The sequence below is a fragment of the Halichoerus grypus genome, chromosome 5 (genome assembly GCF_964656455.1).
Source record: "Halichoerus grypus chromosome 5, mHalGry1.hap1.1, whole genome shotgun sequence".
NCBI lineage: Eukaryota > Metazoa > Chordata > Mammalia > Carnivora > Phocidae > Halichoerus > Halichoerus grypus.
The window spans coordinates 145,740,824-145,764,031 of NC_135716.1; the positions used below are offsets into that span (position 1 = coordinate 145,740,824).

Consider the following 23,208-nt stretch of genomic DNA (forward strand, 5'->3'; position numbering starts at 1 on the left):
ATCCTTTCTACTTTCCTGCTTAAAGCTCTTCATCTGTTTCCCTTGCATTAAAATCCAATACCTTTGGGTTTTAGCCCACACTCCTTAATATGGCTTGTAAGCCATTTGGCTTCTGCCCGTTCTCCAACCTCATTACTATATGCACAACCTCATTCTGTATTCTAACCACACGGTCTGGGCCCTCTATTTGGAACATTTCCTTCAGGAAGACTTCCCTTAGGCCCCTCGATTGGATTAGGAACCATCCTGTGTGTTTCCATAGTATTCTGTGTTTCCCCTATTTGTAACCTTTATCTCTACATTATAATTCTTGTATGCTCCTTAATTGCCTCCTCTGCAAGTTCTGTAAAGGTCTGTCTTGCTCACCATCGTATTCCCAGCACATAGCACAGTAAATGCGCAGTAAATCATGCTGAATTCAGGCACATCAAATACACAGACCGTGGGGCGCCTGGGTGGCTCAGTCGTTAAGCGTCTGCCTTCGGCTCAGGTCATGATCCCAGGGTCCTGGGATCGAGCCCCGCATCAGGCTCCCTGCTCCGTGGGAAGCCTGCTTCTCCCTCTCCCACTCCCCCTGCTTGTGTTCCCTCTCTCGCTGTGTCTCTCTGTGTCAAATAAATAAAATCTTTAAAAAAAAAAAAAATACACAGACTGTGTTCTTTCAGCTATACCATGTTATCTCATGCCTCCAAACCTGGATCACCTTACAGCCTGACTGGAGTCCAGTGTCCTTTAAATTTTCTCAAAACTTTTGTTATTTGCCACATCTGCAGATGCTCAGATTCAGCAGTCACCTTATAATTTTTATAATTTTACTCTTGGACAATAACTTCGTGGTAATTACCTGATGAATCTATATACTTAATTGCAATTACCACTTCAAGATTGTTGTGAGGATTCAAAGAACAAACATTTGTAAATGGATTCACATTTATTAGGTGCTTAATACCTGGTGGTTCCCTTCTCTTTTTTATACAATTCCCTTGTTACCACCCATATCCAGTGTTCTCTTTTTTAAGATTTATTCATTTATTAGAGAGAGAGAGAGAGTGAGGGGGCGGAGCAAAGAGAGAGGGAGAGGATTCCAAGCAGACTCCCCCTGAGCACAGAGCCCCATTCAGGGCTTGATCCCAGGACCCCGAGATCATGACCTGAGCCAAAATCAAGAGTCCAATGTTCAACTGACTGAGCCACTCAGGTATCCCCCATTTTTTTAATAAAATGCCTTACGGTTTTATAACAGTTTATAGTTCGCAAAGTATTTTTCCTATTTCCAAGATATTGTTTCCTATCTTTACAACAGTCCTGCCAGATGTATAACATTATTTTTCTCATTTTAAAGATAAACTTGAGGTCCAAAATGTTAATCAGTTCACCTTCAGTCACAGTGAATCAAGTCGCACAAGGATTATTTTAACATAAGCTTCCAGTGATTTTCCCCTCTCACACCCACTCTACACTCTGCTACCAATTATTTGGGGGGGGGGATAAAAGGAGTAATGGTAAGACTGGGAGTGAGAATCAAGAGACCACTGACCTCAATACAGAACAGTATACAGTTAGCGGCCAGGCCCCAAGAATGATGCCATCTCAGCACTGTCTCTAGAACTGATTTCATTCCCCCCTCTGGCTGGAACTTTGATGAGCTAAAGCAATCTTCTAATAATTAGGATTTTGATTGTCCTTTGCCTACTCAAGGAGGAAAATTTTTCCACAGCCAGAAAGACTTCACAGAGGTCAACCACTTTGGCCTGAAAAGACAAGGGCCTCTTGGGCATCAGTCCTCAATCGCAGCACATCTGGGGTGCTTTGCAAAAACATACCAACGCCTAGGTTCACCGCAAGAGAACCTGATTAATTGGTTTGGGGTGGGGCCCAAGCATCAGTATTTTTAAGATGCTCCCAAATGATGCCATTGTGCAGCCAGGACTGAGAATCACTGCTGGGTAAGCAGTGCATAGAAAACGAGAATGGGAAATTAAATATTCAGTTTAACTTCTACTCACAGCACCTACTCTAGAGACCAGTGAAGCAGAAAGGGAAAAGTAGAAATAAAAAAAAATAAAAATTAAAAGGGCTAAAATGGGAGATAAATTAGTTCCAGGGAAATGACAATCTCCACCGTGGATTCGGGAAAAGCGTCTCTGGGAACAGTTTCCTTGAACTGGTCCGTAAACAGCAAAGTTCAGTTGCAGCCAACTTCTGAAACATCGTGTGCTGAGCCCCGTGGGGTCAGGTCACTTAACCTTTTTTTTTTTTTCCTGTGAGGTCAGCTCATTTAACCCCATTTTATTATCGAGACCTAGGTCCAGGGACGGTTATCAGCTTTGCCCGACGCACACAAGTCAGGTGTACTTAAATGGACGTCCAGCCTGAAAGGGCGCAGCACTCGGCGTGCTCAGCGGGAAGTCTCGAAGCAAGGTCTCCAGACCCGCCGCCCGAACCCAGGGGTCCTCCAGTCGCCTTCGGCCTCCAGCTTGCGAGAACCCCGGGTGGCGAGCCTCAGCCTCGCTCCCGCCTCCGGCCGACGGGGCACGGCTCCACTGGCCCCGCCCTCGGGAGAAAGGAGCCTTGTTTCCGCCGGGGAACGGGCCAGACTTGCCCCCACTTCCGGGAATGGGGGAGACCGGGGCCGCCTCGCCACGGCCGACGGCCTTGCCTTGACGTCACTTCCGCGCGCCCAGGTAAACGTCAGTGGTGGGCGCAAACAGCGGCGGTGGGGCTTGCAGGTAAAGTTTGGGCTTGGTACCCTCCTCGTGAACCATGGAGAGTGACTTTTATCTGCGTTACTACGTGGGTCATAAGGGCAAATTCGGCCATGAGTTCCTGGAGTTTGAGTTCCGACCCGACGGTAAGAGCGGCCTCTGGCCCCCTGGGAGCGAGGACTGGGCCTGGGGTCGGGCGAGTGGGGAGGCCGGGGTTCCGGAATGTGCGAGGAGCTAGAAGAGGAAGGTATTGATGACTGCGGCGCGGATCTGAAACGATCACTCCTGTGACCGCTCCACTGGTTCTTTCCATGCGCAGGGACTTCTGTTTGGTGACATTTTTTACTAGAATGCCTCACTCAGCAAACATTGATTGCCTACCTTGTGCCAGGCTCTTTCACAATCTGGGATACGGGAGTGAACGACAGACAAGCTTCCTCTCATGGAACGTATATTCTGGTGCTGGGAGAGATGCAAACAACAACAACAACAAAAAAGACTCCAGATAGTGACCAGTGGTCAGAACATAAAACAAAATGATGGATTAAGTGCTGGTGGGCTGCTCTTAAGCAGGGTGGCCAGTGGCGCGCTCTCTGAAAAAGTAGTATTCGAACTGAACCCTGATTGACAAGAAGGAGTCAGCCTTGTGAGGCTCAGGAAGAAGAGCATTCTGGACAGAGGGAGTAACAAGGGCTAAGGCTGTAGGGCATGAATGAGCTAGGAGGCATGTTTCGGGTAGCCAGTACGGCTGAGGAAGTAGTGAGCTCTGAGGAGAATAGTAGGAGACGATGTCAGATAAGTAGGCAGGGGCATGACCATGGATGTCTTTATAGGCCATGGCAAAGAGTTTGGATTTTATTCTAAATGCAGCAGGAAGGGGCGCCTGGGTGGCTCAGTCGTTAAGCGTCTGCCTTCGGCTCAGGTCATGATCCCGGGGTCCTGGGATCGAGCCCCGCATCAGGCTCCCTGCTGAGTGGGCAGCTTGCTTCTCCCTCTCCCACTCTCCCTGCTTATGCTCTCTCTCTCTCTCTGTCAAATAAATAAAATCTTAAAATAAATAAATGCAGCAGGAAGCAATTGGAAAGTTTTAAGGAGAGAAAGATGTGATCTCTAATCATTGGGTGCAAAATGGGCAAGACTGGAGACAGGGCTGCTTATTAAGAGACAGTTACAGTTGTCAAGACAAAAAGGATGTTGATTGGGCCTAGGGTGCTAGTAAAAGCGGATAGGATTTAGGATACTATTGGAGGCAGAACCAATAGGACTTTGCTGTTTGATAAGATCTGGGAGAAGGGCCACTGTGGTGAAGGAAAAGGAATCAGAGATGACAGAAAACTCCCACTAAATGGGGGCACAAAGATGAATCTGACAAACCCCAGTTATAAACAATGACAAGATACTGTGTTTACATGCGTGCCTTCTATTCCAAGGGTAAAAACTCATGTGTTTCCTTCTATCTTTTCCTTCATACCCAGCATATACCCAGATGACCCTTTTGGATGCACATATACACAAAGGGCCTTATATACCAAATACGCTTAATAATAAAACCACAACTTTTCCATCATAGGAATAGATCAGAATGTTGCATGGTCATATGAATAGTATCTAAACAGCATTTTACAGTTTCCAAATTGCTTTCACGACTCATTTGAGCCTCAGGAGGCCCTGTGTGCAAGTAAGTTACCATCACTCTCCCTGTTTTCACCTGAGGACATTAACCTGCAGAGATATGATTTGCCAGAGTCACAAAAGAGTGCTTGTGTTCTTTTATCACACCTGAGCTGCCTTTTGCAAGAATTATAATTCAATGTCAGCAGTATTTTTGGCTTTGAGGCTATTTAATAGCCTAAAGTGAAGAACTGACAAGACTGCCATTGTTGGAACACCAGAAGTACAGGTAGTGAATCTGGTAGACACTGAAGGGAAAACTAGGATACATTTTAAGCAACAGCTGATAGTCTTGGTGAGCTAATGATACTTTACTCATATGTTTTTAATATACACTGAATTTGTTTTTTGTTCCTCACAGGGAAATTGAGATATGCCAACAACAGCAATTACAAAAATGATGTCATGATCAGAAAAGAGGTAATGAGCCTTCTGAGAGCCTTTCTTTCACTAAAATTTAGCCTTTTGTCTTGTTTTTGTTCTTTCTGGGAGTAGTATCGGAAAAGAGAAGTATAGACGTATCTATGGACACCTTCTAAATTTTTTCTCCCATCTTTTAGTTTATATTTTCTCACAGTGCTGAATCACTTACTGGTAATCATTTAAAGTCTTGCAAATCTTGGTTTAAACCCTGAATCTGCTACTTACTATGTGCCCCTGGGCAAATTCCCTGTTCTTTGTCTGCAGAAACAAATAATAAAACCTACCCCCCACTCTCCAGTGCTATCATAGAATTAAATACCTTATACTTAAAGTGTTTGGTATATTCCCTGGTGCATAGCTTTCAGTAGCGCTCTTTAATTTGCATTTGAATGGGGAACAGGGGCATGGGAAAGCAGTTCACATCATTGAATGCACGTTAGATGCCAGGCGTGGCACTTGGTATTTTATACACATAACGATTTTATTTAACCCTGATTATAAGCCTATTTGATGGGCGGTATTATATACCCTTTACAGTGAAGGCCCAGATATTAATTATGGGGCTTGTTCAAAGTCACCTCACCCTGGCCAGCAAGAGATGGCTGTGCCTGCCTCTGTCCAGTCCGTGCGCTCCATGTTGTATAACTTCTGCCACGCTCTCGAGGCTACATCAAAGCTTCTCTTTCCTTTTAACCACTTTGTCACATTTGAAAATGTCTTGTCAGTATATTTTCATACTATTATGTTTAACTAGCATTCAGGTTTATGTTTACCCACACATGTCAGCCTCCTTATATTTAATGTGGACTAATACACAAAATGTAGTTTTAAAGACATGTCTCTGCTCTTCATAAGCATGTCATCTAGTTAGGAATAACCAGGGTTATTTACAGATCTTTTGTTCTGGGTTCAGGTGTGAGTTGGGTGTGTAAGCAAGGAGAAGGTCCAAGTGGACAGGATGTGCCGAGAAGTGGAAACAAGTAGATGGGGTCTGAGATGTAGTCACTGGGCACTTCTGGCCCAGCCTTCTTCACACCTGAATGCCATCCCCCTTACAGAGGTGCCAGAAACTAGTTTGTAGGAGCAGGCTTTTTTTGTTTTTGTTTTTATCTTTCATCACTATCTATCTGAGTGAGAACACTTGCTTAGGGATGCAACTTAAATCCCATTTTTTAATTTGCTTTCAGGCTTATGTACATAAAAGTGTAATGGAGGAACTGAAGAGAATAATTGATGACAGTGAAATTACCAAAGAGGATGATGCATTGTGGCCACCCCCTGACCGAGTGGGCCGGCAGGTGAGTGTTTTAGTAACTGTCCTATAGTGCAGAAGTCTTACAAGTAACATGAGTTTTACTGCCATGCATATGACATTGAATCCGTGTGTGTGTGTGTGCGCGCGCGCGCCCTGCACAAAGCAGATTACAGCACCTTTATCTAAGGAAGCAGTAATCCCACAGGGAGGAACAGAGAGAGCCAGTGGTACTTACAACCACCTAGAGCCTAGCCCTGGATTTCCTCATGTGACTCTCCCCCCAGCCCTTCTCAGAGGTTTTGCTGCCCACCTCACATACTGAGTAACTACTATGGACAAAGCATTGTGAACATACAAAGAGAAATAGAACATGGTTATTTCAGCATTCTAATAGAAGGAAAATCATGCAAGCAGCTAGGTATATGTGTTTAAATTCATGGCTTATATATATATTCTGAAGACCATTATGGTAATGAAAATAAAGGCCACTGTCATTTTTTTTTTTTTAAGATTTTATTTATTTGACAGAGAGAGAGCACAAGCAAGGGGAGGGGCAGAGGGTGAGGGAGAAACAGGATCCCCACTGAGCAGGGAACCAGATGCAGGACTCGATCCCAGGACCCTGGGATCATGAGCTGAGCCGAAGGCAGACGCTTAATGGACAGCCACCCAGGTGCCCCGCACTGTCATATTCGAGTGTGTTAACAGGGAAGCTATTTCTCCACCTCAACTGCTACCTTCCTAATCTAGACTTGTAATTGATTTCCTTTTTTCTTTTGTCCTGTACAGCCTGTTTTTCCATCCTGAAACCAGACTAATCTTTTAAAATGAAATGTATTCCACTGATTTTAAGTTCTCCACTGCCTTCCCACTACATTTAAAATAAAATCCAGGACGACTGGGTGGCTCAGTCGGCTAAGAGTCTGCCTTTGGCTCAGGTCATGATCCCAGGGTCCTGGGATTGAGTGCTGCATCGGGCTCCTCGCTTGGCGGAGAGCCTGCTTCTCCCTCTGCCTGCTGCTCCCCCTACTTGTGCTCTCCCTCTCTGACAAATAAATAAATAAAATCTTAAAAATAAATAAATAAGTAAAATCCGAACTCCCACCTTATCTTCTACCATTTTCACAATCTTTTACTGTGTTCAGACCTCACTGACCTCATTTCTGTTCCTCAGACACACCTAGGTTGTTCTTAGTTTAGGACATTTGCATTTGCTGCATCCTGCCTGGAATAGTCTATCCAATATTGTCTTTATTATTGCAGGTTTCAAACATCACTTCCTCAGTGATGTCTTGCCTATCCATCCAATCTAAAATGTCCTCTCCCGTTTTCTTTTCTTTTTTTAAATAAGATGTTTTATTTTCTTTGTAGCATTTATTATTGTCTGAAATTGTCTTGTTTGCTTTTCTTTATATATCCCTTTTCCTCCCCCCACTGCAACAGATTTGCATATACCCCTGCAAGCTCCTTCAGTACAAGGATTTTACCTATTTTTTTCAGTGCTAAATCTCTAGTGACTAAAATAGTACCAGTGTGTAGTAAAAGCTCAATAATAATTATATTTATTAATATAAAAACCCATATAAGTTAATTCCTAATTCACCTCAAAATGGTGGACCAACTTTTTTTTTTTTGTAATCTAAATCCAACTTAGTTAACATATAGTGTTTTATTAGTTTCAGGAGTAGAATTTAGTAATTCGTCTGATGCATATAACACCCAGTGCTCATTAAATCAAGTGCCCTCCTTAATGCCCATCACCTAGTTACTCCATCCCCCCACCCACCTCCCCTCCAGCAACCCTGTTTGTTCCTTTTTTTTTTTTTAAGATCTTATTTATTTATTTGACAGAGAGAGAGAGATCACAAATAGGCAACCAGGCAGGCAGAGGGAGAGGGAGAAGCAGGCTCCCCGCTGAGCATGGAGCCCGATGTGGGGCTCGATCCCAGGATGCCGGGATCATGACCTGAGCCGAAGGCAGACACTTAACCAACTGAGCCATCCAGGCACCCCCCGTTTGTTCCTTATAGTTAAGAGTCTCTTAATGGTTTATCTTCCTGTTTTTATCTTCTTTTATTTTTCCTTCCCTTCCCCTATGTTCATCTGTTTTGTTTCTTGAATTTCACATATGAGTGAAATCATACGGTATTTGTCTTTCTCTGACTTATTTTGCTTAGCATAATACTTTCTAGCTCCATCTACATCATTGCAAATGGCAAGATTTCATTCTTTTTGATGGCTAATGTTTTCTTTATCCATTCATCTGTAGATCGACATCTGGGCTCTTTCTATAGTTTGGCTATTGTGGACATTGCTGCTGTAAACATTGGGGTGCATATTCCCCTTTGAATCACTATTTTTGTATCCTTTGGATAAATACCTAGTCTAACTCTTGAGAAAGAGTGAAAAGAAAATCCCATCCTGAGTACTTTCTAAAGTTAACTTTTTAATTTATGTCCACGGATTCTCAGTAAAATCATGTCTATGTATTTTGCTTTACCATTAATTTTCAGCTCTATTAACTCATTCAGCAATCACAGTAGTCCTGTGAAGAGAACAGGGCATACTCCTATACACTAGCAACAACCTGTTGGATAAGGTAATTACAACACAATTCCATTCATCATAGCAACAAAAGCTATAAAGAACTTGGGAGTAAATTTAATAAGATGTATAAAACTTAAAAGGGCTTTGGGGCGCCTGGGTGGCTCAGTCATTAGGCGTCTGCCTTCAGCTCAGGTCATGATCCCAGGGTTCTGGGATTGAGCCCTACATTGGGCTCCCTGCTCGGCAGGAAGCCTGCTTCTCCCTCTCCCACTCCACCTGCTTTTCTTTATATATCCCTTTTCCTCTCTCACTGTGTCTCTCTCTGTCAAATAAATAAATAAAATCTTTAAAAAAAAAAAAACTTAAAAGGGCTTTATAGAAGAAAATAAAAATATGTATCATTTTTATGGATGGAACAACTCAATTATTATATCAATTTTATTAAAATAATTGATAAATTCATTCCAATTCAAATAAAAATCACAACAGGATTTTTCCTAAAGCCTAAGAGAGCATTAAATTCATGGAAGATCAAAGGGACAAGAGTAACAAAGATAATTTTGAAGATTTCTTGAAAAGGTACAGTCATCTGTACTGTGATATTGCCTCAGAATTGACCAGTAAACAATGGAGCAGAACAGAGAGCCCAGAAACAAACCCATGAATATATGAGAACGCAGAGCAGGGTATGACAGAGGTGAACTTTCAAATTAATAGAAAAAGGATGGATTGTTTAACAAATTGTATCAGTTGGCAGTGTGTTTATAGAATATTTTTCAGTTAGACCATTTGTAGAAATAAAACAAGATTTTAAAACAAAATATAGACTATCTTTTATTATTTTGGGTAGAGAAGGAATATTTTAAATTCCTCAAGGGAAAAGATTGATAAATGAGACTTCTTTAAAGTTAAAACTTCTGTTTAGCTAAAGACATCATGATAAAGTTGAAAGATAAGCCACAGACTGAAGGAAGATCTTTGCAAAACATACCTGGCAAAGGGTTTATATCTAGAATATATCAGGAACTGCAAATTAATAATAAAAAGATAACTGGGGGGGGGGAAAAAAGATAACCCGGTGGCAGAATGTGTAAAGGTTCTGAACAGGCAATTTACGAACTGGAAAAACAAGTGGCCAATAAATATATGAAAATATCTACATTTGGAAAGTGAAAATTAGGAAAATAATGAGATACCATTTCAGACCCATTAGAATAGCAAAAAGTGAGGGTGGGGGGCATCAAGTTTTAAAAAGGATATGAGAGGGGCACCTGAGTGGCTCAGTCATTAAGTGTCTGCCTTCGGCTCAGGTCATGATCCCAGGGTCCTGGGAATGAGCCCCGCATCGGGCTCCTTGCTCGGCGGGAAGCCTGCTTCTCCCTCTCCCACTCCCCCTGTTTGTGTTCCTGCTCTCGCTATCTCTGTCTCTGTCTCTGTCAAATAAATAAATAAAATCTTTAAAAACATAAAAAGGATATGAGAAAGAAAAAGGGGATCTTATATACTAGTGGGAATAACATCAGTACAACCATTTTAGGAAATAATTTGGTAATAACTGGCAAAATTGAAAAAAAATTTACACTTTCTAGGAATATTCGTAGAGACACTTTCACATGCATACAAGGAGATGCATAGAAGAATATTCTCACCACATTGTTTATAGTACAATAAATTGGGAACTTAAGTCTGCTTCAATAAGGATATGAATGGAATATTCTAAAGCATTTAAAACTAATGAACTAGATCACATACAAAAACAGTGTTGAATGAAAAAAGCAGAAGGATGCATATAGTATGATCATTTATGTAAAAATTTAAAAACATACTACCAAATCTAAAAACATGAGTGGAAGGAATACACCTCAACTTCTGGGATGCAGGAGGGAGAATGGAATGGGAGGTGGACCTAAACTTTGTATGTGTAACGTTTTATTTCTTTAAAAAATCTGACACAAGTATGACAGCCTATTAACATTTTCACATCTGGGTGTTAAGAACATTGGTTTCATAGTTTTCTATATTTTCTGTTAGAATTCTTTTCATAATTGAAAACTATAAATCAAAAAGAAATAGGAAAAAATTAAGAAAAAAGAAGTAGGACTCACTAGATTGGCAGTTCCACAAGGGCACAGACCTTTGGTGTTGCTGATCTGTCCCACGCACAAGAACAATAGCCGGCACGCGGTGAGCACTCCCACAAATTTTTTAAAGATTTGTGCTACTTGTGTCACTGTAGAAATTGAGACCCAAGAGCATTCAGCTGATAGTGACAAAGCTGGGATCAAACACAAGGTCTAGACTTCTTCTCGTCCCATGTTGCCCAGAAAGGTTAGATTCTTGGTATTTTAAAACATAAGATTTATACATGTTACTCCACTTTCTTAACAATGAAAACTCCTATATAAAACTTGTAAATTCTTCCAAATCCCAGAAATGGTAGAGCCTCACAAACACATCTTCCTCTAAGAGTATGAGCTACTCAAGGACTAAACCAGTATCTAATTTCTTTGTTTCTAGACCCAGTACATTTAGTGCTCAGAGTGAACCGGTCTTGTTTATGTTGTAGAGTTTGTGTGATTTGACAGATGATAGATCCTCTGTGTGGTTGATGGAAAATCCAACTTGGCTTGACAGTTTTTTTAAATGTTTCTAGGAGCTTGAAATTGTCATTGGAGATGAACACATTTCTTTCACAACATCAAAAATTGGTTCTCTTATTGATGTCAATCAATCCAAGTAAGTGTATATGACCCTTATAGCCAGACGTGTCAGTTTTGAAGCTGACTGATATGAAACCCTTAACCAGATTGGGACCGTTATGGCAAGACAGAAGGGGTCAGGGCACCTGGGTGGCTGTTGGTTAAGCGTCCGACTCTTGGTTTCAGCTCAGGTTGTGATCTCAGGGTCATGAGATCAAGCTGCACGTCAGGCTCCACATTCAGTGCAGAGTCTGCTTAAGACTCTCTCTCCCTCTACCCCCCACCCCCCGCCCTGGTCTCTCTCACTCACTCAGTCTCTCTAAAATGAATAAATCTTAAAAAAAAAAAAAAAAAAGAAGGGGCCAGCTTTGTTCTCATCATGAGAGAGTTCAAATTATTCTCAAGGGCATTCTCCTGTTGCTTTTGATGTTTTATTCAGTCAGTGTTACACAGAGCTTCTCAGTGACACACACACACAGTAATGTCGTAGGAGCAGCCAGAGTAAGAATCTGGCCAGAACAGAAAATGAAATATGCCAAAACAGGTGCTTGAGGTAAACTGTAGAGTCACTGGGTCGAGCTGAACACCTTTTCAGTGTTGGCCATTCAGACTAGCACATCTTATAGTCTGACAGTGGTGAAACTTGAAATTATTTAGAATACAAACTTAAAAATTCATGTTGTCAGTAGGGCAGATTATAAAGCTGAGACATGAGTCTGTATGCTACAAAGAGTCCTTAGAATTTGACAGCCTCTGGGGGCGCCTAGATGACTCAGTCGGTTAAGGGTCTGACTCTTGATCTCAGCTCAGCTCTTGAGTTCAAGCCCCACGTTGGGCTCCATGCTGGGCATGGAGCCTACCTAAAAAAAAAAAAGAAAATTTGGCAACATCCAGCTCCTGTGTTTTGAGGATTTGGAATTAGATATGGCTCCCTTTTATTTTTATTTTTTAAAGATTTTATATATTTATGTGAGAGAGAGAGAGCATGAGCCGGGGAGAAGGAAAAGCAGGGAGCCTGACACAGGGCTCAATCCCAGGACCCTGACATCACGAGCTGAGCCAAGGCAGACGCTTAACTGACTGAGCCACCCAGGCGCCCCAGTGGCTCACTTGTAGTCCATGCTGGGTGTAATTGTCTTCCTTTGGACAGTCTCCTTGTTCTTGGCCAGTTGTGCCGTAGTAATCTTTAGCCTCTTGGTCCTGCTTAGTACTTCTTTTTAAAAAAAGTTTTCCTAGGGACGCCTGGGTGGCTCAGTCAGTTAAGTGGCTGCCTTCAGCTCAGGTCATGATACCAAGGTCCTGGGATCGAGTTCCGCGTCGGGCTCTCTGTTCAGCAGGGAGCCTGCTTCTCCCTCTGCTTGTGCTCTTTCTCTCTCCGTCAAATAAATAAATAAAATCTTTTTAAAAAATAAATAAAAAATAAGTTTTACTAATTCTGATAGTAATACATGCTCAGTATAGAAAATGCAGAAAAATAAAAGGGGGAAAATCACCTACAAACTTATCAATTAGACAACCATTAATATCTTGAAGTATTTCTGATCTATTTTGCATGCATTAAAAACTATTTAACTTTTAAAAAGCACAAAAAATATAATTGAGATCAGCAATCTGTTATTTTAATAATGATTTTTTCATTTAATAGTAACTATTTCCCCATTAAAAACTAACATTTAAAATGATCTCGTTTAATATATAGCACATAGCCTTTTCCTTCTTTATGGACACTTGGTTGTTTTTAAAGTTTTAATTCTGTAAATGCCTTTATGTAAATAATCTGGGTTATTAAATGTTTTGTTTTTGGTTTTTTGCCAGTTTTTTCCAGGTTTTTAAACATGTTTTTCCTCTTGCATTATAGGGATCCAGAAGGCTTACGAGTATTTTATTATCTTGTCCAGGACCTGAAGTGTTTGGTCTTCAGTCTTATTGGATTACACTTCAAGATTAAGCCAATCTAGATGGAAAATTGATGTGGACACAAGGGGGGTTGGGAGTACCTGTTTTTAATTACCATTATCAGGACATTTTTGTGTATATCAGGACAATATTTTTTTTATAAACTATAAATGACTGTCTTTAATAAATACATAGCAAAATGCAGTTTTTTGTAACGACCTGAACATGTGACCTCTCCTCAGTTATTTTTTAAAACAGCCTATGTGAAGTATTGCCAAAAATCTATTAATCAACTATAGATATAACTACCAATTTACAGGAATAAGAGAATAGAAAAGTTAGAAAATACAATAGATTAAAAAAAAGAAGAAGAAAATACGATAGAAATCCAACCAATATCCAAAGGAAACTCCAGGGCAGAGGATCTGGCTTCTTCAATAAACACATTGCAAACATAAAATAGAGATGGTGTGGGAACTGGTAGATTAAAGGAGATTTAAGAAACACATAATCAGTACAGTTTGGACCCTATTTGGATCATGATTCAAAAAACAAAATTGACATCATTAAGGAAATTTGAACACTGGGTATTTTATATTAATAAAGTATTTTCTAAAATTTTAGGTGTGAAATGGGTTTTTCCCCCTCTGGCTTTATTGAGATATCATTGAGGGGGTTTTTTAAATCCTCTTTTATAGATACATCTGTAGGTATTTCAGTATGGAGGAAAACATTTTGGTTTAGTACAATATAAGGGATAATGCCTGGTCGCAGAGAAGTTTTCTAATCATTTTAAAATCAATACCAACAGTTGTTAGGTATGGACAGTGTGGGAATTTGTTCAGTATGTAGATCTGTAAGGACTTTTCCTTGCTGCTAAATTGCACTGCTTCCTTAGGCAAATTGCTGGTTGACCAGATTGTGGGTGCTGAAAGGAACTGGGCTTGATAAATCTCATTTGTGGAGAGGTGATTAGGATAAGCTCATCCCACAAGACAGGCCAGCTTGGGACATGTCCCAAGTCTTTGGCCAGTGTTCCCTGCACCCCCGCACCCCCAATACACACAATCTGCCTCCTTCAAAGATAGCAGCAACTTAGGTCCAGATCTGGGACCAGAGATGTCAGGGTTCCTAACTCCAGTGCATCCCTCTCTATAGAAGGGTACCTGGGTCAATGAAGTAAGTTGATTAGGTAAAGTAGACAAGAATAGTAACTCCAAATTTTAAATGACCGTGAGAACCTTAAAGGCTGTTTAAGTGTCGCACACCCACACCCATAGCTTCCATGTGGTCTCAGATGTGCCCTGGACAAAAGGACAGATGAAACAAGGTTCAGGTAATATACAAGGATAAACCAGGAGCCCAGAGAAGAGCCCCCCTGCAAGGAAGTGTCCAGTGTTGGGGACTGCAGCGAGAGACGTGTACACGGGGCAACCCTCTGAAAGGTCTCCTGGGGGAAGGAGGAAGGGGCAGTTTAGAGAAGAAGGGCCCCAATCCCGCAGATCTGCGAAGCTGGCCTAGGGCAGGCGGAACCGACGCGATCTAAGAAGCCTCAGAAGGCAAGCACGGACCGAGCGGTTGTCGGGTGAGAGAAGACCGAGTAGTGAAGAGGGGCACGAAGAAGCCCTGGCAGAGGTTTCGCGCAGGGACTGTCGTGTTTGCTACGGTATCCCTCGAACTAGCATAGTGCCGGCACGAGATCGGCGTTCAGCAAATATCTGGAAATAGGTTTCGGCGGGTCCGAGCTCCGGCTAATTGCGGACTCACGACACCTCCCCAGGTCCACTTAATCTTACAGAAAAGGCAGCCCAGCGCGCGCGGTAAGCAGCAGCGCGTGAAGGCCCCGCCTTCCGCCCCGCCCGACGCACGCCGGAAGTCTGCACCCGGTGCGCTGGCGGCGCCCACCGTTTACGACGGGCCGGAAAGTAGCGGCCGCAGCTGTCGCCGGGCCGGGTCGTGCCGAACCAAGCCACTATGGGGGTGAGGCGGAGGCAAACTGCCGCCGGGGCAGGGACGGGGAGGTGGCGAGGACTTGGGAGGCGGCAGTTCGTGCCAGGAGGGAATGAGAGAAGTGGGCTCGCGCTGAGAAGGAGCGGGGGAGGCAGAGCGCGAATCCAGGAGGGGCGGGGCCGGGGCTCGGTAGGGCTGCGCAGGCGCGGTTGATGCACTTGCTGAGGCCCTCCCTCTCTACAGAAAATTGCGTTGCAGTTCAAAGCCACGCTGGAGAATGTCACCAACCTCCGCCCCTTGGGTGAGGACTTCCGGTGGTACCTCAAGGTGCGGCTGGAGGGGCGGGACCCTAGGCGGGAGAAGGGAGGAGCATCGGAGGGGCTGTAGGTGCCGCGAGGTTCCGGGTGGGGGAGCGACTCCGGAAGCGGGGTGGGCGGCGGGGGCCGGGCCCCGGTCCCGTGCTAAAGTCAGTTTCCGAGGGGAGCTTTGTCTCCAGCAAGATTGGAAATGTATAGCCATTAAATGTTATTTTTCTGAATAGAATTTGTTCGCTTTTCTAAATGAATTGGTTAATTCTTAACTGGTAATGTCTCGCAATTCCTTTTTTAATTTTTCCTCCGTGAAATATTTCATGTTTTGTAAACACTAAACGAAAGACGACTTGAAGGGGTCTTGGGATTGTTTAGTAAGGAGGGGAATTTCAGCTTCTGTTTTATTTGTTGATTAAGCTTTATTTATCGTGAAATCGTTTTAATTTTGATCGTGGCTTCCTCCATCCCTCCCCACCCCATACTGGTGAATCTGGTACTCTGGTGGCTTGGTCTACAGAGTCCCCCCTCTTACCTGAGCAGTGTGAGGCCCTTCACTCTCCCAGATCTCAGAGCTTCTGCTCTATTTCCTTCCTCGTCAAAACCCCAGCATCCCTCAGAACCTGGCAAAAGCTCTATCCCTTTTAGGAAGCTTTTTCTGGCCACCTTTACTACCAAATATTTTGAAGCTCGAATACGAGGGCTTACTTGAAGAATTGATGTTCTTCCACTTCAAAAAGCACAGAGTCTAGCAGAGGAGACAGAGAAATGGAGTAACAACAGCGATAAGTACTTTTACTAGGAACCTGCAAGGCCTGTGAGAACACAAGGGAAGCTCCAGACCCAACAAGGTGCCATTTCTGCACTCAAGGAGCCTTGAATTTCTAGCCAGACTGGGTACTTCTTAGAGGGCGGGCGGGCACGCCAGCAGTAGAAACACTTGACCTGTTCTTTGCCCAGACAGAAATTTCGGTTATGTCCTTGGTGGGGCTGGTTGTAAAGATGAGGTGAAATTGTGGACAGGAAGGTAGGTTGAGCCTGCCTACGTCACACTTTTCTTGCCCTTCCCATCTGCCCAGCTGAGCCAACTACTTTACTAATCCTCTTTTTCCTCCCCCAAGATGAAATGTGGCAACTGTGGTGAGATTTCAGAGAAGTGGCAGTATATTCGGCTGATGGTAACTACTCCCCCTACCACCATACCCACACACAAACACACACAGGCCTCTGGGCAGGGATTTGGGGAGGGAACCTGTGGCCCTAATCTCTCAGGTCTTTGGACCCTGCTTTTTGTGGTTTGGAAGGGCAGCCATTAGCATGGTCAACACTGGGAAGAACAGGCTTCTTTGGAATGTAAGGCAGAGTTCAAAATCAAGGGGAGTCCCTTTCTTAGTCTCAAGAAGCTCCCCAGGATTCTCGTCCTAGCAGATGGCGCTCCCTGTTTGTCTTGGTCTCTTCACCTGTCTAATAAGTGGTAGATGGGATCATGTCTTCACCTGTCTAACAAGTGGTAGACGGGATCATGTCTAATTAATGTGTGACTAGAGATTCTGTTTACCCTTGCCAGGACAGTGTGGCACTGAAGGGAGGTCGTGGCAGCGCCTCCATGGTCCAGAAGTGCAAGCTGTGTGCGAGGGAAAACTCCATCGGTACGTCAGGCCACGAATCCTGAGTTCTGCCAACTGGGGCTACATCTTCCTGGTACCAGAGCAAAAGCAGGCTCATGTTGCTGTGGGTGGACCCAGGCCTGAGGTGCCCAGGCTGTGGCAGCCGACACTTTTTCCCAGGGCCACGTTTGGGCACAGGGATGGGGGCAGAGTGTGGACTCAAGTCAACTTTGTCTTCTCTTTTACATTTCAGAGATTTTGAGCAGCACCATCAAATCTTACAATGTAAGTTTCCTGCTGTGGTGGCAGGTTTGGTGGGATTAAATCTAAGCTGGGAGCTAGGAGGCCTGGGTTCTAGAGTTTGCACCAGCGTGACTTGCTTTGGGACATTCATATACTCACTTGTTCACTCATTCACTCACTCAATCAGTCACTTATTCACCATACACTGGCTGAGTGCCTGGTAGGCAGAAGATTCATAAACAGGCTGTTACAGTGTCTTTTCTAATAAGCACTGGGCTGTGGGAGCTCAGGGAACCTCTGGCCCAACCTGTCCACTCAGTTTCCATCACTGGGAGCCCTTGCCTTGTCTACACTGGGGGACTCCTGAGCTTTCTCTGGCACCCTTGATGTTGACATTAGCTAGTTATACATTACCGTGTAACAAATTAGTCCAAACGGTGGGGGAGGGAGTGTGTGCTTTGAGTCTCTTTGTTTAAAGGGTAGTTACTTGTATTCACCCATTCCTTACTTAGTATTTTTTTTTTAAAGATTTTATTTATTTATTTGAGAGTGAGCACGAGCAGGGGGTGTGGTAAAGGGAGGGGGAGAGGGAGAAGCAGACTCCCCGCTGAGCACACACCCTAACGCAGGGCTCAGTCCCAGGACCCCAAGATCATGACCTGAGCTGAAGTCAGACACTTGACTGAGCCACCCAGGCACCCCCCTTACTTAGTATTTTTGAAACATGTCTGATTTATACCAAATTCTCACCTTTGTTCTGAAGTTAAAGGGAGAAGTCGCGAGGACTTGTTTTCAAGTAAATGATACATCGTAAATAAGACACACCAGCAAACAAAAAGCAGACCAGGGCCAACAGAGTGCCTCATCCCTGCCAGGCACGTGACTGGTGTGAGGGACAGAATGATAGTGTGTGGGTGCGGTGCTTGGCATCTCTGAGCCCATGGGTCAGGTCGGCATGAATGTCCTCGTTACACCAGTCCCCTCAGAGGTGCCTCTTCCACATGAAAACCCCATCTCAAAGGCTTTTAAGTCCGCCTCCTGCCTCACAGCATGGCAGAGGTTTAGCAAAAGGCCGCAGTTAAGCATCCTGGGCCGTTGGGAAAATCTGGAGACTTTATAGCCTAACATTCTTGTTCATATTTCTTATTTCGATAATTTAATCTGCTGTTTATTGAGCACAGTGTCAGGTAGTACGGCTGGGCACCTGACACGTAGGTCAGACCTTCACAGCAAGCCTGTGGGGGTGTCCTCAGCCCCATCTGACAGTCTTAGGCCCAGCTGGGAGGAGAGGTCGAGCCGTCTGAGCTCATATCCAGGCAGGCCGACTCCGGAACTCAGTCTGTCTTCTGCAGCAGCTGTGTCCATGAAGGTCTCCCGAGGAGCAGGTGCCCAATGCAGGCTTCTTCCAGAGGAGGAGGAATTGCTCCTGAGTCCCATTCTGGGCTCCCAGGGGTAGTAGGGCCCACTCGGCAGGAAGGGCAGGGGCAGTGAGATCTTCCCAAGGGCCCAGTTGGGCCTGCCTCCTCAACACACTTCTTTCCTAGGCTGAAGACAATGAGAAGTTCAAGACAATCGTAGAATTTGAATGCCGAGGCCTTGAACCAGTTGATTTCCAGCCCCAGGTGCGTAACCTGTATCTTTGGGGGGTGCATATAGGAAGTCACAACAGAACTTGGCTTCATCCAGAGACCAGGGACTGGGACTTCACCTCTCCTACTAAGTGCCTGCTGTATGTTGGGCATTGTGCTGCTCACGTTTACATATTACTTCATTTAAGCCTCACAGTAACCCTGTGAAGTTATTCGTCCTGTTTTTCAGACAAGGAAAGAACTTGAGATTTTGCAACTTGCCCAGGGTGACAGTAAGCACTGAACGGTCATTTGAACCCAGGTCTATCTGATTTCAGAGCCAGCGCTCATCCCACTTTATTTATGCAGCTTTTCCACCTCACGACAAATCTATGAGGCAGGGAGACAAAACAGCATTCTCATCCCCGTATCCTAAACAAGAAAACTAAGGTCCAGAGAGGGGAATGACATGCCCAGGGGCTTTCAGGAGCTCAGGGGTAGTGGAAAGGTTTACCCCACCCCCCTGCCTCTGGCCCAGGCCTTTAGAGGAACGACCGTAGGCCTGGGAAAGCTTCCAGGCCCAGGAAGTGCATTCCAGAACAGGTGCTCACACTGCATCTCTGTCCTCCCATCCCAAAGGTGGTATGAAAAGAGCCAGTTCCCTGGCCAGGCCTCAGCGGCCAGACCAGTACCTCCTTTCCCCCAGACTAACCGCTGCCTTCCTGTCACCTCCAGGCTGGGTTTGCTGCTGAGGGTGTGGAATCGGGAACAGTCTTCAGTGATATTAATCTGCAGGAGAAGGTACAGGACTTGGGGGCCTTGCGGGGTGCTGTAGGGTACCTGGTGGGAATTACCCTTTCGGTGAACAAAGATCAATAGAAAGATGATTCCACTTTTTTTTAATTTTTGTTGGTGATTTTGGTGTTTAAATGGCCCCAAGTGTAGTGTTAAAGTGCTCCCTAGTGTTCCACAAGCAGGAAGGCTGCGTTATACCTAATGGAGAAAATGCATGTTAGATAAGCTTTGTGTAGGCATGAGTTCTAGTGCTGTTGGCTGGGAGTTCAATATTAATGAATCAACTATATATAAGGTATTTTTAAATGGAAACCTACCCAAAACAAGGTTGTATATTGATTGGTTGAAGAAAATGTGATCCAAGGTTTCCAAGAACCTAACCCTGTATTTCCCCTGGGAGCAGTGGTTTGCTATTTACTAATTCAGTGTTTGTGGTGATTCTGTAGAATATAACTACCATGAATAATGAAAATCAGTTGTATTACTGAACATGTTACTACCTTACATAAGCCTTGTGGTCAGGCTCAAAAAGAGGACAGAAGCCTCCTTCAGTTTGCATAGCACCTAATAACAACAATACCTGGAATTTACTGAGCTCTTACATGTGCCTGACACTATGCTGAGTACTTTTACATGTGTTTCCTCATTTGCTGCTTTCAACATTCAACATGAAGTCTGTTACTATTCCTTTTTTTAATAGAGGACAGAACTGAGGCTCTGAGATGTTAAGTGACTTGCCCAGAATGCACTCTAGCTCTGTTCCAGGTCCTACATATTCATGAATATCTCAGTAAGAGCCTGAACTGGCCCTTTAAAGTCCCAGAGTGCCATTGTCCCCACCGTCTTACACCATCTCATGAGGTTGACAGGGCCATTTTTTTCCCTACAGGACTGGACTGACTATGACGAAAAGGCTCAGGAATCTGTGGGAATCTACGAGGTCACCCACCAGTTTGTGAAGTGCTGAACCTTCTTCATGCACACTTGCCTCTAAGAACTGAGAAGGGACAAAGGGACAACGTGCCCCGAGCAGCAGAGCCCACTGAGGCGCGTCCCCTCATCCCTTGTCTCCTGGAAGCTATCCAAGCCCTCACCGCCTGCATGCTGGGCTCTGTCACAGCTTCCCAAGCCCCACCAATAAAGCCCCTGTTTGTGCTGCCCTGGTACATGGAGGCAGAGTCAGGTAACAGCAGCTCCCTCCACAGACAAGAAGTCGTGTTGGAAGTCTCTCATTGCTTCCTGGCACGCTGCCAGTATAGGATCCAATTTGTAAAATATGCAGGAGCACATAGCTTATAAGGGCTCTCCAGCTCTTGGGGAGCAGGTAGGTCAACTCAAGGGACCTAAGGTGTCAAGGCCAATGGTACAAAGGGCAGCTGGGCCTGTGGAATGATGCCATGAGCCCCATGGTCCTGAGCCAAAACACTACATTTACCACCTTGGCTCTTAAGTAAACCCAGGCATTTCTCGCTGGTGTCACTTCATATTCCAGGGCTAGCAGGGACTTTTTAGAGGCAGCAGTCCAGTCCTGGCATGAATCTGCTCTGTGAAATTCCTGCTGGACGGTCATCAAGTCTTTGTCCATTTGCTGTGATGAGGCAATCCTCTCCCATCAGGGGAGTCAATATGAAAGTTCTTCCTTCTGCTAAGTCAGCCTCTCTGCTCCCTGGAGCTCCTGCTGGTCCTGGTTTGTCACCTTTGTGGTCATGGCCCTGTAAGTCTCATGGGCCTGGTTCCCTGGTTCTGAAGATCCCCTGCAGGGTAGAGAGAGTTATTCGGTGCACAGTTAGATCATGAGGGCACACTCAGCGTTCACACTGGTGAGTCCACCATTTGGAAAACCTGTTGTGAGAGACCTTACTTCTCCAGTGTTCAGCTGGAGCCAGAATTCTTTGGAAGTAAAAATGATTACCTTCATTTTCTGAGAGGCCCACTGGGAAAAAGTCTGCCCACTTCCAGACTGGTTGTGGGGGGGCACTAGGAAGGGGCACTCCTACCTCAGATTTCAGGTAAAGCTGGCTGTGTCCAAGGGTGATAAAGCGATCCCTCCCTTGTCCGTTCTCCAGTCTGGCATCTACATCATGTTTCCTCTAGGTTCCCTGTGTTCCTGTGCCCGGACCTGCTCTTTTCTGCATCTGACAGAGCAGAGCTTCTTTGGCCCGCCCTCAGCCAGCAGGTCTATCCAGTCTGTCACCCCCAGGGTCCAGTCCACTGCCCAGCCTGAAAGCAAATATGTGGAAGCAGCCTGAGTAAGCAGCCTTTCTGGGTTTTAGTCTGTTATGTAATAGCCAGTGTGTGTGAAGCTCACAAAGACAGACAATAAAAGGATCTCAAGGTTTTCTTTATATTTCAGATTATTTTCTCATTTTTCAGGAGGTAGAAGAACCCAAATAATTAACAGATTAAAGGAAAATTAGATGATGTCAACAGATGCAGAAAAAGTGTTCAGTAAAATTTAATACCCATTCAACAACAAAAACAACAAACTATAGAAACTCTTAGCAGACTGGGAATAGAAAGGAACTACCCTCACCTCATGAAGTAGATCTACACAAAACGTAGAGCAAATGAAATGTGTGAACTATTCCATTCAAGGTCAGGGTGAGCTGAGGATACCCTTGATAACTGCTACTCTTCCTTGTGTGGTCCCACCCAGTGCACTAATACAACATAAGGAAAGTAAAGGGAAAGTATAGAAAAGGAAGAAACAACTCATTTTCACGGATTGTGATTTTCCACTTACAAAATACAAAAGCATTAATAGGTGCTGGATTTAAGATCAACATACAGAAATCAAATTCCATTTCAGTACGCTGATGACATGCAAAATGTAAATCAAGAAAAAACTACCATTTATAATAGTAACAAGAAAAAATACCTCTAAAAGTAAGGAGGAGTTAAATCTATCAAAAATATTCATGACCTTAGTGTGAGAAAATTATTAAACTTCACTGAAAGGTGTTAAAGCCTAAATAAATGGAGACCTATACTATTATTGGTAGATAGGAAGACTTGCTATTATAATCCTTCTCAACAAATGTATTTATAAAGTTCTTGTCCAGATCGCAGCTATTTTTTAACAGAACCTAAGTTGACTCAAATCTGATGCGACACAGGTGGGAGACCCCCCCCCACCAGATGCCACAATGTAGTGACAGAGCAATGGCAATGAAGCCAGCGCCGTACTGGCACCGTGAAGAGACAGACCAGTGGGACAGCAGACAGACCACTGCATGTGTGAAAACTGGTTTAGGATAGGTGCTGTTGCAGATCAGTGGGGAAATCTTTTAACTCACCAATAAATGGTGCTGGGGCAATTATTTAAATGTGTGCAGTAAATGATACTGGGACCCTGTTTCCCCTGCATAGAAAAGTCTATTCTAGGGGCGCCTGGGTGGCTCAGTTGGTTAAGCGTCTACCTTCGGCTCAGGTCATGATTCCAGGGTCCTGGGATCGAGCCCCACGTCGGGCTCCCTGCTCAGCAGGAAGCCTGCTTCTCCCTGTCACTATCTCTATCCCTATCTGTGTCGCTCTCTCTCAA

General features: G+C 44.3%; 2 protein-coding genes across 4 annotated transcripts; both read left to right on the top strand.

Moving 5' to 3' along the window:
- Positions 1-2,648: 2,648 nt before the first annotated feature.
- MAGOH (mago homolog, exon junction complex subunit) lies at positions 2,649-13,400 on the top strand. Its single transcript, XM_036075266.2, has 5 exons — positions 2,649-2,851; positions 4,738-4,796; positions 5,987-6,097; positions 11,255-11,337; positions 13,159-13,400. The coding sequence occupies exons 1-5, from the start codon at positions 2,764-2,766 to the stop codon at positions 13,256-13,258; spliced, it is 441 nt and encodes a 146-aa protein (XP_035931159.1). The 5' UTR covers positions 2,649-2,763; the 3' UTR covers positions 13,259-13,400.
- A 1,657-nt stretch (positions 13,401-15,057) lies between these two features.
- Positions 15,058-22,012, top strand: CZIB (CXXC motif containing zinc binding protein). Of its 3 annotated transcripts, XR_004911861.2 has the most exons (9): positions 15,058-15,176; positions 15,390-15,473; positions 16,576-16,632; positions 17,022-17,103; positions 17,315-17,346; positions 18,849-18,926; positions 19,608-19,673; positions 20,557-20,850; positions 21,762-22,012. XR_004911861.2 is itself a non-coding variant. In XM_036075264.2 (8 exons), exons 1-8 carry the CDS (start codon positions 15,171-15,173, stop codon positions 20,632-20,634), a joined length of 483 nt encoding a protein of 160 aa, XP_035931157.1. In that variant the 5' UTR covers positions 15,058-15,170; the 3' UTR covers positions 20,635-22,012. The 3 variants fall into 3 exon arrangements, 2 of the variants coding, with proteins under 2 accessions (XP_035931157.1, XP_035931158.1); XM_036075264.2 differs by having other exon boundaries at positions 20,557-22,012; XM_036075265.2 differs by having other exon boundaries at positions 15,064-15,176; positions 15,390-15,447; positions 20,557-22,012.
- Positions 22,013-23,208: the final 1,196 nt, after the last annotated feature.

Coding starts and splice junctions, on each gene's coding strand:
- MAGOH (XM_036075266.2), top strand. CDS start 2,764: ATGGAGAGTGACTTTTATCTGCGTTACTACGTGGGTCATAAGGGCAAA. Junction 6,098..11,254: donor CTGACCGAGTGGGCCGGCAG/GTGAGTGTTTTA, acceptor AAATGTTTCTAG/GAGCTTGAAATTGTCATTGG. Junction 11,338..13,158: donor ATTGATGTCAATCAATCCAA/GTAAGTGTATAT, acceptor CTTGCATTATAG/GGATCCAGAAGGCTTACGAG.
- CZIB (XM_036075264.2), top strand. Junction 17,104..17,314: donor TGCGAGGGAAAACTCCATCG/GTACGTCAGGCC, acceptor TTTACATTTCAG/AGATTTTGAGCAGCACCATC. Junction 19,674..20,556: donor ATATTAATCTGCAGGAGAAG/GTACAGGACTTG, acceptor TTTTCCCTACAG/GACTGGACTGACTATGACGA.